At 36.6% G+C, this 20,380-nt stretch overlaps 1 protein-coding gene across 1 annotated transcript in view; it reads left to right on the plus strand.

The window, feature by feature from the left end:
- LOC145665176 (phospholipase B1, membrane-associated-like) overlaps positions 1 to 20,380 on the plus strand; it is a 61,729-nt gene that overhangs the window by 23,217 nt on the left and 18,132 nt on the right. Inside the window, exons 3-4 of the mRNA XM_081732461.1 lie at positions 9,589 to 9,815; positions 18,513 to 18,672. Of these exons, the coding sequence (XP_081588587.1) occupies positions 9,589 to 9,815; positions 18,513 to 18,672 (387 nt within the window). The remainder of the gene's footprint in view (positions 1 to 9,588; positions 9,816 to 18,512; positions 18,673 to 20,380) is intronic.

A 20,380-nucleotide genomic window follows, 5' to 3' on the forward strand; every position in this document is an offset into this window, starting at 1 on the left:
TATATTTTTCAGGTCAATTGACTTATACCATGTTGTAAGGTCAAATATTTATTTATGAAGTGTGTACAAAATTCGCCAGGGTCTTTTCTGAGAAAATCGTCGAGAAAAAGTCACCTCCAAGAATAAACTACCCCTCGTAAATTTTTCTAAGAGAAATATCTGATACTGCAATATAGGGTTGTTAATTAAATATTGATTAATGAAAAATAAACAAAATTGTTAAAACCATTTTTGAGAAAATAGCGTTTTTCGATTTTCGGCTGTTTGTAAACCACACTTATTTTAGGTGGTAGGAAAAAATGGAAAAGCTCCTGTAAGAATACTAAGTAAACCCTAAGTTTAAAATTTGGTGTAGATAAGTTGAACGGTATGGCCTCTAGGCGAGTGCATATAAAAGTGTGCCGAACGGACGGACCGGAAGGACGGGTGTCGAAAAGTCACATTTTCGGTATGTAGACGCCATCAAACATGTAAATCCGTTGAAATCTGAATTTGATATTATTTTCACAATCACTATTTTTTCTTCTCTCTTTTGTCGCTCGAAAAAGAAAAGCCTGAGTTTACCACAAAAAGCTAGGGAGTTTCTCAAAAAATATTCAATTACAGGGACACCGCACTAAACTTTTTCAATTCAATTTCTTAACTGTGTTAGGCCGCAGTTGTTACTGAAGTGTGTATTTGGATAATACGAATAAAATTATCGTATTATTCAAATACATCGAATGTCAGATTATCGAATAAAAAACTTCGATTGAAGAAAATCCATATTACAAAACTAACTCACACTTTGAGCACATTTTCATTAGACATATAATAGACCAATTAATGCAATCATTGTTTATGAAATATGAAAAAAAATCAAATGAGTCACTTTGGGAAAGTCGTTCAAAAAGAACACGTCAGGAGTAACCTACCTCTTGTGAATTGTTTCGAACAATGAGTTAAGATATACTTTTGGTTATTAATGAAATATTTATTTGCGAAATTTGAACAAAATCGCCTGTCGTTCGAGAAAATTGTCGGGGAAAAAACCTTGACCCCAAAAATAAACTATCCGTTGTAATTGTTTTTCATAGAAATGACTTATACTAAAATATAGGATTATTAATGAAATACTTATTTATGAATTATCAATAAAATTGTCCGAGTAATTTTTGAGAAAATCGTGAGGGAAAAATAACTCCCCGAATAAACTATCTCTTGAGGATTCTTTCAGGGTAAGCGAGTTATTCCATATTACTAGGTTTTTAATGAAATATTTATTTCTGAGTACGAACAAAATTGCTTGACTCATTTTTGAGAAAACCGTGGAGGAAAAACACCCCCAAGAGTAAACTACCCCTTGTATATTTTTTCAGGACAAACGAGTTTTGCCATATTGTTCGGTTATTAACGAAATATTTATTTTTGAAATATGAAAAAACTCTTTTGAGTCGTTTTTGAGAAAATCGCCCAGACAACACTCCACCAAGAATAAACTACCCCTCGCATTTTTTTAGGACAAACGAGTTATGCCATATTGATAAGTTATTAATGAAATCTTTATTTATGAAATATGAACGAAAACATTTGAGTCCATTTTGAGAAAATCACTGAGAAAAAACTCACCCCCTTAGTATAAACTACCCCTTGTAGATTTTTCCCAGATAAATGCCTTATACCACAAAATAGGGTTGCTAATTAAATATTGATTTATAAAAAAGAAAGAAAACAAGATCGTTAGAGCCAGTTATGAGAAAATATCTTTTTTTTATTTTCATCGTACAGGAAACTACCCTTGTTTTGGAAATAGGAAATACTATACTATAGGAAAAAAACTATAGGAAATACTATGAAAATCTTAAACTAAAATTTGGTGCAGATAAGTTGAACATACCGTAAATTTTTCAACTAATTTACGGTATGTTCAAGTATGGCTTCTAGGCGAGGTATGGCTTCAGGTATGGCTTCTAGGCGAGTGCACAGAAAAGTGTAGCGAACGGACGGACGAACTGATGGACATGTATCGAAAAATAACTTTTTCGGTGTTAGGGGCTATAATACGTGTAAATTCGTTGAAATCTCAAATTTGATTTTTTTTCGAACACCATACTTTCTTCTCTCATTTGTCACTTCAAAGTAAAAGGAACTCAGAACTACAGATAAAAGACACCTACTTTTACACATAGACATTTATTGATTTAAAACTGTTTTAGTTTGTGTCATTTCACTTCCAATTGAAAGGTTTTACAATGATTAACGGCATACCAATGACGAGACGGAAGTTTTCAGGAAGTAAATGCATTCAGAAGTCTAGACTGCATTACAGCCTAGACTTCTGCAATTGTTAACAGCTGTAATTTCGTCCAAACGCTACATGAAATAATTTTTGGTTGACGTCATTGTATTACTATTTTAGTATTGTTCTCTTCAGACTTGGTTGAAGTTTTGTCTTAACGGTTACACATTTTTTCTTTCTTATTTCATCGTTACACATAAGAACAAAATGTTATGGTGAGTGGATAGATTCGAACCTACGAACATTGAGTTTATATTTTTCCAACACTTTACCAATGGACCAAGCTTTGTCTTTACGTTAACGCCCGGTTACAGGGTTTACTACGATTTAAATAAAATGGCTGGCTGTTAGAATTCCCTGCTCACATATTTCGATAAATAATTTTCATTGCTTCGTAGATACGTAGAGCAATGTTTAGATACACATTTTAGGAGAGTGAATTTTGGTGTATATAATAATTTCATGCCAGGTAAAAGCTAGATAAGTTTTGATAAAATGTTTCATATGTAGTTCTCAATAATAAGCTTGCTGTTCGGAGTGAAGTTCCAAGGTTCAGCATTGCCTAGCAGTTTTTGCTATTAATATCCCTTCTAACAATATTGGCAGTGGACAAAAGTTAGCCCGTGTTGAAGCTTTTTGCTCCTAATTTAGTTATTTTACTTATTTAAGAAATATATTGAAAATTATCAGCAGGCACGTATGCAGTAATTTATTTCGGGAGAAGTCCGACTTCAATATTAGGATAAATTATAATAAAATTTAAAAGATAATCCTTAAATTTAGGCTAAATTTACAGAGAAGTTGGGATTTCAGAGGGGAGTCCGGACCACCTGGACCCACCCCTAAATGCGTTCTTGTTTGTCAGTAACGTTTCCTCATTTTGAAACCCTCAAAAACTTCGGATATATAAAGGAAAACGAGTTATTTTCGATAAAATATCACTTCAGAAGACGCGACAGTTTTATTGCACATGGTGGTATCCCAAGTTCACAAGGGCAAGAATTCATTAATTTTGATTCTCTGTCATTATGCTCTATCGAAAGGTTAGGTTTGTAACATATTACTCCTACGAACAAGCATGACTGGCAGATAGGAATACTGAACACAACTCCAGAGAAATGCATGCTGAACTTACGTTTATAGCTACGCTTTGGTGATTTGTCCTCAAGGTCAATCGAGTGGTAATTCAGTGCCGTCCCTGTTCTTAAGCCATGTTCGTATTACTTCGAACAGTTTTGATAATGAAAAGCATGCCTCTTAATATAACAGACTTCTTTCGCGTAAGAAATCGAAACTCAGTTGGTCAGAGCAACTAGTCTGTAAGAATTAGGTTGTTAGTTGGTTAGGAGCCCAGTACGAGTAAGGGTTTTTTATTACTATTGTTTTTATCTTTTTTATGTGAGGAAAAATCAAATTGTGACATCGCGATATCAAATGTATTTGATTAGGTAGCTTTGTCTTAGCTAAACTTTAAACATCAGTAACCGTCGAAATTATTTCACCAACTGATCACTTACTGAACAGTTCAAACACGTCAAACCAGTGGCATAACATGAAGGTTAACCTCTCCTCCGCAGTCCTTAGTTATGCGTCCGTACTTTCAAGGGCGGACTAAGGGCCGGGCGACTGCCCGGGGCGCCAGAGAAAGAGGGGCACCAAAACGAGCCTCAAAAAGTAAATTTTATAATGTGCTTTCTACGGACGTTTTTGGTTTATATTCTTGTAAAGTAGTGGCAATTATATGATCTTTTTCCATTTCACTATGGAAGAAGAGAGTTTCATAGTACTAAGGGGGCTGTATCGAAAAATTGAGAGATGGCATGTAGAATAAAGAGTGCCGGGAATTAAGTATTGTTTGTTTGTTTGCTTGAGTTTAGCGTTCCACGGTTATGCCTTAATGGGCAAGGGAGATGTGGATACTAATTATAGTGGAATCCGAACCACTTTTATCGTTCAACAGTAATCCACCGGGAATTGGACCCGGTACCACAGAAGGCAGGCGTGCTAGCCACTAGACCAGGGGGGGTGGAGTTGGTATTGTTTATAGCGGGCCATATTCTTAGTGAACTTTTCCTAGGTAATGGATTTCTTTTTGAAAATGGGTTTAAAACAGGGGCGTCATTTAGGGAGGGCAGGGAGGGGCATTTGCCCCCCGTGAGTTTGAGATGTATATAGATTTTATCATTAGAATAGTAGTAAATCAGTGAAAAACGCGAAATTTTACTTATATCAAGAGGTCTTGCCCCCCCCCCCAAAGCAAAATCTGAAATGACGCTCCTGGTTTAAACTATTAAAAACACTATGATAAAATGTAAAATATAGGCTACTACTAGGGGAAGGGCGCCAAAAAGTCACTTTGCCCGTGTGAAAATTTGGCCTGCTCCGCCCCTGCGTACTTTCTGTATATTTTTTGGCCTTGCAGCTTGTGCGGTCCCCACGCCACATTGTTGTGGGGGCGCTATTTACGCCTACCCTTCGAACGTAATTCAATAACTGTTTAAGAAATTCTACCATCAGCGTGAAAACGGGAATATATTTTTCTAATAGTCCCATAGAACTTTCACTCAGAATGCCAGATGCAATTTTTCAGAGTGGGCTCTGGCTAAGTAGAAGGAAGATCTGTTTCCTAAGTAAGTTCCTTTCAGAAAGTTTGCTATTTCTTTAACAGTGATGTAAATAAATATACTTATCGTTATTAGCTCGACACCAAACCATCCTGGAGAAGTCCCTCTAGAACAATGATCGGCAAAAGTTATTCTGCATAATTTTATAAGCGACTCAAGGGTGAAACACTTGTTAACGAAAGCAATGTTGTGTATATACTGCCTTGTTTCTGACAAAATATAAAGTCTTTTGTAATCTTTAGACACTTTTCCTATTCTTTTTATCACCCTTGGTTGTGTAAGGAAGCCTCGAACAAATAAAGAAAAGGTAATATTACAGATAAGATGCGCTATAAATATATTAGGTATTTCTTTTGTTACCTAACCATAACGGCCTAGGGTCATCATCAGTAGAATAAAAAATGCTACGTGATATTACATTCACGAAGGAGGAAAGGATGCTCTAAATATATTTCTTATTCATTTTGTCTGCCCTGCTTCTCAGAAATTATATACCTTCTGTTGGAGGGTGCTGAAAAGAGAGGAGGGGAAATAAAACGTCGTGCCCCCTCATACATTTTAAATTTTGTGACGTGGTTGCTCAAATTATTACTAAAGAAAGCACTTTAAACTAAGATGTGTAAAGTTACAACATTATGTAAGGGTGGCATATTCATTAATAATAATAATAATAATAATAATAATAATAATAATAATAATAATAATAATAATAATAATAATAATAATAATAATAATAATAATAATAATAATAATAATAAATATGAATGTCTTTGGAGAGCCGAAATTATGTGAGACGAACAATGATATGTAGAGGTTTAAGATGGGTGGTCATAGAGGAGGAAAAAACAGGATTTTTCTCTCTCTGACTCTCTAACGTTAAGATTATGTGCTGAAGGTAAGAAGCATCATCATTCTACAATAGGTTGCTTTTACGTAGAATATCTATTACTTGAGCTCCCCTCCTTCGGTCTACTTACCTTATGTAGTAAATTCAAAACAATTTCAATTTAAGACAAATATTTATAGAGAAAATTAAACATTTAATAGGGAAATCTGTTATCAAAATATCCAAACACGTAGATAGAAGACTATCTAGTGAGAAACATTGTGAAACTATAAAATTCTCCAAATTAGAATTAACATTTACTGGAAAACATTCGTTATGCATCAGTTAGCACAGGGGAAATAATTACGAATCTGTTTGCAAACAAAAATAGAGACACTAATGCAAATGCGACGATATTTTCTCTCTCTCTTTTTTTTTTTTTTGGTATCGTCATGAGTTTTACACATATGTTACAATTTGATTCTTTCCCAAATAAAAAAGAAATAAAATAACCTTAGTGATAAGAAGGACAACAGTACTTCCACGGGATTCGAACCGTCTACCTTCGGTATACAAACTCGTTGCTTTACCTAACTGAGCTATTTGCTCTCTTACGTAAGGTGAACCTGTTCTACAGTAAAGACGATTTTTCATTACGATTGGGCTAACAATTCGTCTTTTTCCATAGGTAATTTCCACTATTTGCACTATCTATACGTTAATACTTAGCATAGATTCATATATTTGGAGTTCGCTGATAATGCATATAATAAGACATACTAGAAATATTTCGTTAAAATTTTCGTTTGTAGATCTAATCCACGCTTCTCTCAATGACATAGATGTCGCTGCTTCGTGTTGAACTGCAGAATTCCCTCGCGTTCTTGAAAATTTCCCACTTTAGCAGAGTTGGTAATTCTCGAGATTTCTGTCGATTTAATGTTTTTTGCTTCTAATTTCTTTATTTTAAGCTAATATCTAACACAAATATTAAAAACGGGTTTGTTATTAACCTGTCCTGCTGGGGAAACCTTCCGAAATTTCGAACATATAAAGAAAACGGAGATATTTTCAAAAAAACTTCAAAATAAAGAGACGCGTCATTTATTTTGCTCATGGTAGTACCATGCGCCTTACCAGACTCATTGCTATTACAATATTTCTCTTTGCTGTAGTAAATGGGTCTTTCGGAGCTAGGTATCATTTAGCTTGATTCAGCCAGATAACTATCGCATTTGGCACAGAATGTTGAAACTCTATTACGCTTCAGTTCCTCCTCTGATCTCTCTCCTGGATGGATGCTCTTTGGGACTTCACTACGTAAGAATCTGGATAGATTTACTTGCGGCACCATTAGCCTTCGCACAACGAGGCTACTTTGCTGGCAGACACATCTAATTTCAATGATGCAACTTTCTGTTTCTACACTTAGTACTTCGTCTAGATGAACGGCGTATATCTTAACGTGGGATTCAAATCTCATGAGTTGCTACCAGAAATCGAACCCGTCTCCAAAGACACAAACGCTAAAAATATGATTCAGTTAGTAACTAGAAAATAACTTCAAAGCAAAGATTACAGACATTCTTCTCATTTGGCTGCTTCCAAGCAAATGCAACAGTTCTCAACATTTGAGTATTGTATTCCGAAGATAACGCAATCGCAAGTGACAAACACTGATTCCTATTAACAGTAGTCAGGTTCGGTGGTGTAGTTCTGTAATCTAGGTTTCTTGGAGGCGAGCTAGTGTGATGAAAAACGGCTTATACTGTGAGAATTATACAAAGGGAAAAAGTATTCCGTAATCTGGAAGGGCCTTACGTTAATCTAGTAACTTAAGGACCAAGCCTGTGACAGTAAAATACAACATGCACAACGTGCATTCACCTTGATAACACATGTACGCACCCACGCCTGTAGGGAATGAGCTGATATCTAGGGAGTATGAATACTGCGGCGCATAATGTGTACATGCAGCAGGACGTTAGACATAAGAAAAAATGTTGTTGAGATGAACAAGAGACCCCAAGCGTGAGAGATTTCTACTTTACCACGGAATCATCGCAGACCATTATGAATGAAATAAAGCAGCCAGTTTTAGTTATTAGATACCATGTTATAGGATGTCGACAGAGAGATAGATACTAAAAAAGACAAGATTGTCAAAGGGAATGCAATACTGCACAGAGTATAAGCCATTTATATTATTGGTCACAGAAGAGTGTGCGGGAAACAGATATTCGACAACAAGAAAAAAACACTAAACGGTGATCTATGTTAAGGGTATGTTGTAGACACAAGGGTCTTACCCCCTTTTTTCTCTTGTTTGGTCCCCTTACGGGCCCTCATCCTCCTTTGTTCTTTCTTTTAATACACTTCATCATTTTGGCATTACTCATACACTTGCCAATCATGTCTGTCATGCGCTGGATTGCTTATCCACTTAAACTATCATACAATGTGACTATAAGCTATCGTAAAGGGAGCATGTAATTTTCCATCAAAGGGAACCACGTTAACATCCAACCCAAATCTCATGACAGCTCCAAAGTTCATGGTAACTTCAGTAATTGCAAAGCAGAGAAGGAACTAGAACAATTACAAAAAACTTGTGTCAAGTCATGGATGTGCACTCAAAGCGGCCTACGTCACATCTTGGCAATACTGTCCCCCTATATAAACGCACTATGCCCTTATATTGGGTCAGTCACTAGTGTTTGCAACTATCCGCTAAGTATTCTGCGTATTGGGGCCGCCGCCTCCACTGCCAGTCATCATTATCAATAGGAGTTGCCAGTATCACTCAGGTTGTATTGTTCACTTTCTATTTCTAATTCTTTCTCAACTGAGCAAGTATCGTCTTCTCCATTGCCACATACATACTCTGTGTTCAAGATGTGTTCGCAGCCCGCTTTGGTATTTTACTAAGATTTGTAACTGTTGAACATTTTATCTATCTTACCTTATTCTTAGTATTTGTGAGAACTGTATTCTGTTTAGACTTCAATAAACTAGTACTAGCAGAGGACAATTGGGTTCTTCAGTCATTTCATAGAAAATTATTCGAAACCCTTCTTCGAAGAGTTACCCGTAGCAGAGGCCGGACGCTCGGCACATCCTACCGACGCCCCTGCTACAACAGGCAATCTCATAATCACAGCTGGGAGAAGAATGTGTTCCGTGTTAGTAACAGTGGGAAAAAGTAGGGGGAAAGGCAAGTGCCTTATTATTAGTTACTAAACAATAGTATCTTGAAAATTACCATTTTGATATATCTGTGGGATTGATTAGAGACTACTGTAATTAGGGACATTGCATCCGGGGACTATATGAAGTACGGGTATTGCCTACATTTTTTCAGTTCAACCACGCTTTCGCATTCCCTGTCAATCTGTTTGAATGTTTCAGCATTTTCCATCCATATTTCCACTGTCTGCACGAACAGAATTCTGCAAAAGCTCGTATGACCCATTCTCTAATCCTTGTCAACGAAGGGTTTATCGCGGTTCTAGCACAAATCCTACGGTGTCAGGATATATCTATACGTTTCAGTCAGATAAGACTAAACTTGTTTTTAACACAGTAAAACAGCTTGTGTATTAGCCAACTGTGTCGGATTCAAGCCTCAGTCCATCCTTCATAACCTAGGTGTTATATACGGTCGTAAATGCCACTAAAAAATCAAAAACCTATCATCACTAGTACTGACACTAAATTATATATTTATGCATTGACTCTGAAATGCATTGCAGATTGCTCAACATTTTGGGAATTGGCGTCATAGACAACTGGAAATGTTCTTGAATTTAATAGGATACTAAGCAAACATTAATAATATAAAATTGTACAATATTTTGCAGGAGGCGCAAAGACGTGGAGAGAATATTTGACTCTTCCTAATATTCTGAAAGTATTTAATCCTAACTTGGTGGGATATTCTATTAAGACATCTGTTTTCAGTACGGCACAAGAAAACCTTAATTTTGCAACACCCATGTTCCAGGATGACGACTTACTTTTCTCAGCACAAAATTTGGTTCGTCGAATGAGAAAAACTCCAAATATTGACATGGAAAAGGATTGGAAGGTAAGGCAATTGATATAGAACGTTCCTTTAATGTATATAAAAACTAAGGAGTTAAACTTACGGTAGGTTTGCCACCTGTCCCGACTAAGACAAGGACATCCCTAATTTTAAGAATATTTTCAGCGTCCCGAATTATGGTATAGAGGGACGCATTGTATGGTGGAACGTCAAATTATCCAAAATACTGTACATGAGTGTCAGTTATAAATTTCGACTCATGATATGTGCCCCTATATGTATCAAGATATTCATATGAATCCACCGCTACAATTTTTCAAGTTGGCAGTAGTGAAATTACTGCCAATTTTGTTTCTCTTTGATCGGATTCAACGGTTCATAACTTCTGTTTAACTTACCGCCAACAAGGTGATGCTCGTATTTTCTGTTTCGTTGTTTTGATACATTGGACGCGATTTTCTTTGTTCTGGTACTGGTTCCTTCTGCGTACCTATGGAGTAAGAGCATCATCAAGAAAATAGCCTAAAATGCTTTTAGAATATAGAACAGTCGAGGTCTTAAGTCATGAAAACAGGTCGTATAAAGAAAATCATACAGGTTGTCCATACAGGTTGTCAGTTTCAAATACAGGTTGTCCAATATATAATGCAACCCGAAGTTTGGTATAGTAGAACTTTTGAAACTGAAGCGATATACAAATAATGGTTATACCAAAGTGAAGCTTTGTTCATGCATATATTTTTAAACTAGGAAGCAACAATTGAAGTACACTAGGAACCACACAGTGTTGTCAGATGTAACTGGAGGTGTAAATATATTTTTTTTTTTTTTGCAAAACATGTAAATTGACTCATAACTCATACATATGAGTGATTTGTCGTTAATTTTCAGTTTGTTTAGTTGTAGTAGCTCGGAAACTATGGAGCCGAAAAAAGAATTTTTCATTTCCACCCATAACTATTCACATGAGGCCTCTGTAATGAGACCTAGAGAAATCGTAGTTTTCATAAATTCACACGTTGAATTGGCAACATTGCTGATGTTTCAGTACTATTTAATTCCTGAAAACATTGAAAAAGATAGTTTGAAATTATAATGATAAAACTTTTATTTACATGCACCCGGCAACACCGCTACTATCACGAAACGAGTTATCAGCTCTACAGCGATGCTGGGAGTGCCCGCTGTTTTGATTCGAACACTGGTTTACACGTTTCACCATGTTGGCAGCAACTTCACGAAGAGTATAAGTGTTAATGTTGTCAATGGCACAGAGAATGTTCGTTTGCAGGTCTTGTATAGTTCCAGAATTCTTCTTGTATACCTCTTGCTTTAAGTAGCCCCATAGAAATAAATAGCAGTGTTGCCCGGTGCACGTAAGTAAAAGTTTTATCATGATAATTTCGAAGTTTCTTTTCGTTGTTTTCAGGAATTGCGTAATGTAGACGGATCCTCAACGCACCTTTTGATGCACTGAAACATCAGCAATGTTGCCAATTCAGAGTGTTAAATTATGGAAACTACGATTTCCCTAGTTCCCCCTTACAGAGGCCTCATCCGATTAGTTATGGGTGGAAATAAAAAATTCTTTTTTCTGCTCCATACTCTCCAAGCTACTCCAACTAAACAAACTGAAAATTAACGACATAACATTCATATGTATGTTATGAGTCAATTTACATATTTTGGAAAAAAAATGATTTACACCTCCAGTTACATCTGGCAACACTGTGTGGTTCCTAGTGTACTTCAATCGTTGCTTCCTGGTTAAAAATATATGCATGAACAAAGCTTCATTTTGATATAACCATTATTTGTGTATCCCTTCAGTTTCAAAAGTTCTACTATCCCAAACTCCGGGTTGCATTGTATATTGGACACCCTGTACAATAAAAGTGATCGCAGCAACAAACAAAGATACCGTCGCAAATGGACGATACATGCCGTGCTGGGTAAAAAATATTGTGAATGGGAGTTCTTAGCCGATTATATGACAAAGGAAATGTCAAAAAGTAGATATCCATGCTCGTAATTCATGTAAACTAAAGCTACTAGATAGATATTACTCAGGAAAACAATAAGAAATTATTGAATAACCTTTTTGATATTTTATAATCGGTTAAATACGTAAATTGAAAAGTATTACTCTTTAATCTGATATTGTACAAGCAAGGTGCGAATTACCGGGGGGATGAGGGGGATTTTCCCTCTCAATCACATTTTGTTCCTCCCAAAAAAGTCAGCTGAAGTATCTCCACCGGGGGATGCTCATCCCCCCCCCCAGCTATGCTTATTATAACTTCAAATTTCACTAATTTTTGTCATTTCTTGTAAGTTTAATCTTCTAGCTGTATTTCGAAATGAGCGATGTAAACTATTCAGTTTTGGTCATTTCTACTTACTACCTAATTAACCACTATTTTCAACGTTGTTTACTTGAACTATATTATTATGACTACGGTTGTTACTTGCAATTGTACCTTCCTACTCTTTGTCATCGTTCGTGAATTTGAATGTACTAATTGTGTATAACAAAGTCACATATGGATTTATAAATGTTCTTAGCGGTTGGCCAAGAAGAAGTAAACAAATAGCTTCTTCCACCATACTTGGCGAAGGTCGGGAATGTCATATTCATCCTCTACATTTGTATCGATTATCATCTTATTTTAATTTTTGTTATAACATGTTATTTCATTTTCCAGTGTACTCTTTGTTAGCACATGGTCTTCATTCTCTAGTAGTTTGTGTGTATGCAACTCAAAAATTGCATTTAATTTGTGGGAATTAGCATAGTAATCACTGCCTTTTACAGTTTACGGAAATGAACTTTTGAAACTGTGTTCAAAATCTGAGATGTAGGTATTCTCTCGTAACTATATGTTAACGTACACGCTGAGGATGCGCTCCTAGTGAGCAGACATGTTAGTGAAGGCGACTTTTAGGTGAATAAGCGCATAATTGAAGATTGTTTCAGCATATGTTAATACGACTAGTTCTCCGTGTTGTTGTCCGTGTCTGTATAAGCACTTCAATTGCAGCGGTTTTTTTTAAGTTAACCCTTCATTTTTCCATCTTTTTTTTCGCTGTACAGTATGCTGTCCACATTAATGTTGTCTGAAAAACTTCAATGTAATATTTTACTTTATTTGAATAACGTAGCAGATAGTAAAGCAACTCATCTGTAACCTAACAGTCGCGGGCGCCGATTTCTTTGTAAATGGGGGGGCATTCAAATGCAGAAAGCATATATGAGGATTTTAAGGCAAATTGCATTCAAATTATGCCAAATATTGTAAATTTATAAATACAATGAGGGTACCCAAATTAGCTTTGGGGGGGGGCTCCCTCGATCCCCCAGGATCGGCGCCCTTGATAACAGTAAAGTAATTGTAAGTGTTAACTTCCTGAGTTCCGTCACGGAATCGGTATTTGAAAAAAAAAAAAAAAAAAGCTTGAAGAGCGCAGCTTTAGCGGGGAGTACAAGCATAAGCTCGAAATTGGAATTGAGAGATTTTAAATATTTGGCCTCCGATTTGACCTTGATGTCAGAAATCAGACCAGTAACAATCTATTTCTCGTATGATAGGCTAATATCTAGCTTTTCCTTTTTTTTCTTTTTTTTTAAAGTGTGTCCGGTTTAACTGATTTTAGTTGTTTTCATAAGACTATACCAGGTTTCCTTTTGCAAGCTGAATGTAATAACGCGAAGTGGTAGATTTCAATATGAGTGGAAAAATTAACATATGCTTGTGATCATGGCTATCGCTCGGGCCGAATTATTAAGTAAATAAACCTTAGAGAGCTACGTGGACAAGAATGACTACAACATTTAAACACGTTTAGAAAGGTTAGGTGGGATGAGTGTACGTCAGACAATATATAAGTACATAGTTATTGTCGGTAGATTTATTAAATTAATAAATCTCTTATTTTTTTACAGATGTCATACGTATTATATATGTATATCAGGGATGCAAATAAGCAACAAAATTTTACTAGCCGAAGAAAAAAGCTACTAGCTCACATTCCACAATAGAAATAATTTACTTACCTTCTGAATGATATTAAATACTCGCCCGCACCTATGAACCACTCGTCCCGGGTGAGTGGTTATTTGCACCCCTGTAATATATATACGAGGGCCATCCGGAAAGTGGTACCCGTTTGTCCAATAAAGACACAGAAGTACATATTAACAAATATACACATTTTTATTGGAAAGAGCATACTTTACACTACTCCTCCACATAATCACCAAGCAAGTTGAGGCATTTGTCATACCGTGTGACGAGTTTTTGTATTCCGGCGTCATAGTCCTCCGCCGCCAGCGTATTGAGATATGTAGTCGCGCCTCGTTTAAGTTCTTCATCGCTGTCAAATCTTTTTCCCGCCAGAAAGTCTTTAAGCTTCGTAAATAGATGAATTCGAAGGGGCCAAGTTCGAGCTATACGGTGGATGATCGAAGGTTTCCCACTTGAATTACTGCAGAAGTTGTTGTGTTTTCGCAGCTGCATGGGGCCTGGCATTGTCATGAAGGAAAATGACGCCTGTAGACAACAAACCTCGCCATCGATTTTGTATTGCCCGCCGTAATGTCTTTAATGTTTTACAATACGCATTAGCATTAATTGTGTCTCAACGGGCCATAAAATCAATGAGCAGTACACCTCATCGATCCCAGAATATGGTTGCCATGAGTTTCCTGGTGGACGGAACTGTCTTGAGTTTTTTTGGTTTGGTTGATGAATGAGCGTGATGCCACTCCATGGACTGTCGTTTACTCTCAGGTGATGCATAACAAACCCATGTTTCGTCCCCTGTAATGATGCGATTCAGGAAAGAGTCTCCTTCATCGGAATAACGTCCCAGAAACGTCAGTGCTGCAGCCATACGCTTGGTTTTGTGCTCATCTGTGAGCATGCGAGGGACCCACCTTGCACAGATTTTTGAATAATGCAGATGATCTTTGACAATGTCATGCACAATTGTTCGAGACACATTAGGAAAATGTTCACAGAGTTCATCAATTGTGACGCGCCGATCGTTCCTCACGCATTCGTCTACTGACCTCAGCAGTTCGTCTGTAATGATAGATGGTCTCCCTGAACGCTCCTCGTCGTGTGTATTCCCCCTCCCCAGGTTGAAGTTGCGACACCAGCGCCGAACAGATGACTCGTCCATCACATTGTCTCCATACACCTCCTTTAATTGGCGATGAATTTCACAAGGTCGAACGTTTCGTGCATTAAGAAATTTAATCACGGCCCTCACTTCACAACTGGCGGGGTTCTCAATTCGTTTAATCATTATAAACGAGCACAGACACAACACAGGCACTGTTAGCGTCACGCAACCTCGCACAGAGCAGGCAGACAAGCCACTGACGCGGTCTGACCTTGCCCAGCGGCTCCCCGAGTCGTCAGCGCTTCATGCGGCGCAAACGGGTACCACTTTCCGGATGACCCTCGTATATATGGGGGGTAAGGTATTATTGTCTCATTTTGAAATTTGCACCTTCAGACTTTACGTCCTGTTGACCTAATTTTATCCTCCCCCCAATATAGATTATCTAATTCGCACACTGTGTATAAGTATTGTATTGTATTTATTTACTCCATTTGAAACTAAGATACGTTTGGTATTTGGAGGGTTCAGACAGTCCTCTTTCTTGTTTCTAATATACTTTAGTTTATGTATTAATGTATTAATGCTCTCATTATTATTAGAAATTCACTAATTATTATAATTTTCTACATTGAACGTAATGTATGATATGTGCCCTAGATGTGATGTATATTTTATATTAAACTTACATGCAATCCTGCGAAGTGGTGGTTGTCCGAGCGATGATACAACCATAACAATGAAAAGAAGTTCAACTTAGCTTTTGTTACAATAAAAATCTAATTCTTGTAAATAACCAATAAGAACTAAGTGCAGTATACGTGTATTATACAGCATAAATTGCATAGATAATAAACTATAGATACTTATAACAACGATTTAGGCCTACCGCTCACTGGCGACAAAACAGTGGCGCAACTATTTCGTCGCTGTCACCTATAGTTAGCAACTTCACGGAGACAAAACATTTTTGTTACGACACCCTCGCTCACTCGCGACGGCAACAGAAAAGCTGTCGGGCATTTGATATCACAATTGTCAGGATTGGACACAATGCGATGGACTTCCAAGAATGTGCTATTGGAGGTATGCTAATGCTGAACTTTAAGAAAGAAAACAGAACTACACAGTGCATCCTCTATATCAGCGTTTCCCAACCAGAGGGTCACGACCCCTAGGGGTCGTAAGAGTGTTTCATGGGGTCGCGAAGATAAGCGGAAGAGATAAATATAATAACAATCTAATATCGGAAAATATTTTAAAAGATTATTTTGAATTTTGTTCTGGTAGACATATTTTAATTTTTATACATATTGTTAAGAACAACAAAAAATAGGTCTACTAAAAAATTTAAACAGATGCAGAGTTGTTTAAAAATCAATTTAAATGAAAGAGATACATATGAAACAAATGAAAAGCGCGTATTGAAATACCAGAAAAATACAAATGCAACAAAACCTGCATATTGAAATACAATTAAAATTGAAAGGTAATAAGATAGCCGACCATAGTCTAATTTCATTAGTACGACAATGACAGGTTCAATCTTCATGACACGCATTATGAAGTTATTTAAAATACTCAATAACTTTTATTAACAATTGTCCAAGATTTTTTAACCAAAATTAGAAATCACATTTTTATCATATGACCCAAAATTTTATGAAGTTTTAAAATTTTCAAACGACCTCCATTTTGAAACAGTATGATGGATCGGATTCGATATTTGTAATATGAATGAACTGACCAAATTTGGTTTTAATCCATTCGCTTTTAGGGAAGTTACTATATCCACTATAGACAAGAAATGGATTCTACTACTGTATTATAGAAACAGATGGATATCGTGAGATGTCCACAATAGGTATATTAAAAATCTCACACAAGCTTAATACAAACCAGAAATTATAAGGTGATCGCTGGCAAGAGAATGTGATAAAATGGGGGTCGGGATAGGAATTATGTTGAGAACCACTGCTCTATAAAGTGAGAGATTGTTTAAGGGAAACTTTTACACGCTATATAGTGATTTACACAAATAATTTTTCATTGTCTTCATCGCTAATTAAAGACATATTAGCTTCCATTGCAAACACTTCTTTTTACGCGCTTCACTCGGAACGAACTATTGTGCGAAAAAATTGTAGACAACATTAATCTTTTATCTCCCTGCTTGGAGGTACCTCGGCAACTTTTCTCTCGCCGCCGCCGCAGTGAGCAGACTTCCATAAGACTCAATGCATTTTTAGTTGTTGCGCAACTCTTCCGTTGCCGAGTTGTAGCCCTGCTTTTCGAAACCTTGTCAACTTTTCTGTCGCCGTCGTCTCAGTGAGTGAACTCCCATAGAACTCAAATGTATTTAGCTAGGGCAACAATATAGTTGCCGGACAGAAAGTTGCCAATGAGAGATAGGCTTTAGATTTTGTTCGATGGCCTGTAGACACCAAGAACATTTCGAAATCACGGACACCAGAGATCGGGGGTCTTAAAGCCCACATTATTTTACCGTAAGTTCGCTTTCTCAAACCATCAAACAGTATTGGGACTGTTACCAATTAACTTAGTGACCCCGAAAATGATTGATTCTACACTAATATCGGTCGTTTTCGATCATATATTTTACGTGTCACTCTCCCAACTTCCGATGAAGGTACTGATGGGGGCTAAACTTGAACTTAAACTGCATTGGAAGTGTCGCGATTTACCTAAGCAACTCTGTAAACTAGTATTCGACACTAAGATCGGTCATTTTAGATCAATTTTATAAGTCTTCCCTCCTATTTCCCCTAGGATCTCACTCCACGCAATATTCTTTTCCAGTGCTCCAGGAGTTCTAGAGTTATTCTGCAACATACATAACATTCATATATTTATAATATTTATACCGGTAATCACTCATAAATAACCATTTGTGTAGGGTGGAAGGAAACAACACCGAAAAACTTCGGGAAGCGATTCCTTACAAAAAAAAAAAAAAGAAAAAAGAAAAGAAAAAGAAAAAAAAAGAAAGAAAAAATGTTCTAATAAACATGGGTCGAAAAACGTCTCCTTTCAGAGTTATAAACTGCCGAAAATTCGAAAAATCACGTTTCAAAACGCCCTGCCTTAGAAATTATAGGTCCCATCCCAAACAGTTTAAGGAATTACACAGGAACTAGTATGAGCTCTATCTAAATATCCATGTTTTACCATCCACCGTCAACGGCGAAACGAACTGTAGAAAGGAAGTTGAGTTATAGGGATACTCTTTAAGTGCTAATGGTGCGTTCGTTTTCGCTGGTACCGGTGAATTCTGAAACAGATATTTAGACAGAACTCATACTAGTTCTGTGTAATTCCTTAAGCCGCTTGGGATGGAACCTATAGTTTCAAGCCAGGGCATTTTGAAACGTGATTTTTCGAATTTTCGGACGTTCGTAACTCTGAAAGGAGACGTTTTTCGACCCAAATCTATTAGAACTTTTTTCTTTTATTTCATATAAGGAATCACTTCGCAAAGTTTTTCGGTGTTGTTACCTTCCACCCTGTATATTCCTTGCATTTAGAACAATGCATAAATATGGTTAATATAATAAACAATTAATGCATAAAATTATTTACTTACTTTTGCAGTTAATTACAATTTTGATAGGACCAAATGATTTGTGCCATGTTTATTGCGATGATCCTAGACTTCATTCGCCTCGGAATCATCAACTGAACATTCAGAAGGCTTTAGATTACCTACAAGAAAATGTTCCAAGATCATTCGTTAATTTGATGCCTATATTTGGTAAGTAGAGAACTTTACGTGGTGTTTATTTTATATTAAGTACTGTCTGCTACTAGTAAAAGCAAGTCTACAGTCGCAGGAGAACGAATTGAACTTTCTCTTTTTCAACACTAGGATGGACAGACAGAATAGGTCTATGCTTTACAGCGGCGCAAATCTGTCTTCAACATTGGGGGGGGGGGGGAGGGGGACACGTAAGATCTCTCTCTCTCTCTATTTTTTTTTTTCGTTAAGCAATGCTCAAAATATTTGCGAAGTTGAAAAACAATCTTGTGGAGGATCAGGAACCAGAGTTATCTTCAACATTGGAAGGCGGGCAGATTTGAGGCTTATTCTGAAGTGACATCAATTTCATCTCACTTTCCTTTGTGGTAATCGGAAACAAATCATCACATTTTTTCTCAAAAAGTACATTTCAAATCGGATTATTGGGGAGGACAGTCCCCCCAGTTCCAAGATTTCAGGGATATGTCCCCTTCATTCCCCCGGGATTTGCGCCAGTGATGTTTTATAACGGATTGCAATTTATCCACGTCTATGGCAGTTGTTTGTCAAACTGATCGTAAGTGTAGATTGTATAAAATGAACTAAGAAATCGCCTTCTAAAAAATATTATTTCTTAAAAACAAGGATTAGATGTTAGATAGAATTCCTAGTCTTAATGTTAGTAATAATAATAAAAAAATGAATGCGTTGAAGCTTATTTGGGAATATTTAATCCAATTTCAGCAACTATTTTGCTTTATGTTGCCTATATGTCTAATAATGCCTTATCTTTTGATTTTCTTTTTCTTTTTTTTTAATGAGGACTTCATTGAAATTATATGAATTTCTTGTATCAACATAGGACCTCTTTATTTCAAATAATGTAACAATAATAATAATAATATAACAAAGTACCTACTATCTTTACTTTCTTTAAATATTGATTCCAATTTTGAATTTGCTTAATCTATTTTAATTTACTACAATTACGCTAGTGGACCTTACAACATTGAAATATTAGTACGTGCTTTTGTAATAATGGATATAACGGATAGATATAAGGGAGTCAATCCGTTAACACCTTTATCAGTAACGGCGACTTAAACGATAGCAATCCATATCCCATATACTGGGGTAGAAGTGGATCTGATAACGTAGGAGGACGTATGACGTCACGCCGTCTCCCGTGTCTATCTCTGCCCATTGTAATGTTTTTAGTAAGCGGAGGGATACCAAAGATATTTGTTGGAAGTGTGGGACGACGTCCCTCCGCGTTCCCATTTACTTTTACTCCTGTCCATATATGGAAATATGTGTTGAGGTGCTAGTTAGTTTTTGAGTTGAGTGAGATTCGAACCACATGAGCTTCCACCTGAAATCAGATTTGGGTCTCCTGTATCAGATTTTTTTAATGTTCTAGGATTAGTTCATAATAGAAATCTATATATAAGTATTTACTATTCACGTATCTAGGCCAAGATTGCTTGTTTAAATTTCATCTGAAGATTTAAGAATCTGTAAACACCATGAATGTAGAAATGAAATGAAAAAAATAATCTTTCAATTTAACGTCCCACGTTTAAGCCTGCTAAGCTAAGGGAGACAAGTGATTAAAACAAGTGAATAATGATGGAAAAACGGGTGGAATGAGGATGTGCGAGGAAACGAGATTACCCGAGAAAACCCACTGACACGATGTTGTCCACCACAAACTTACTTGGTC

The sequence above is a fragment of the Thermobia domestica genome, chromosome 11 (assembly GCF_964235325.1).
Source record: "Thermobia domestica chromosome 11, izTheDome1.hap1.1, whole genome shotgun sequence".
NCBI classification, from domain to species: domain Eukaryota; kingdom Metazoa; phylum Arthropoda; class Insecta; order Zygentoma; family Lepismatidae; genus Thermobia; species Thermobia domestica.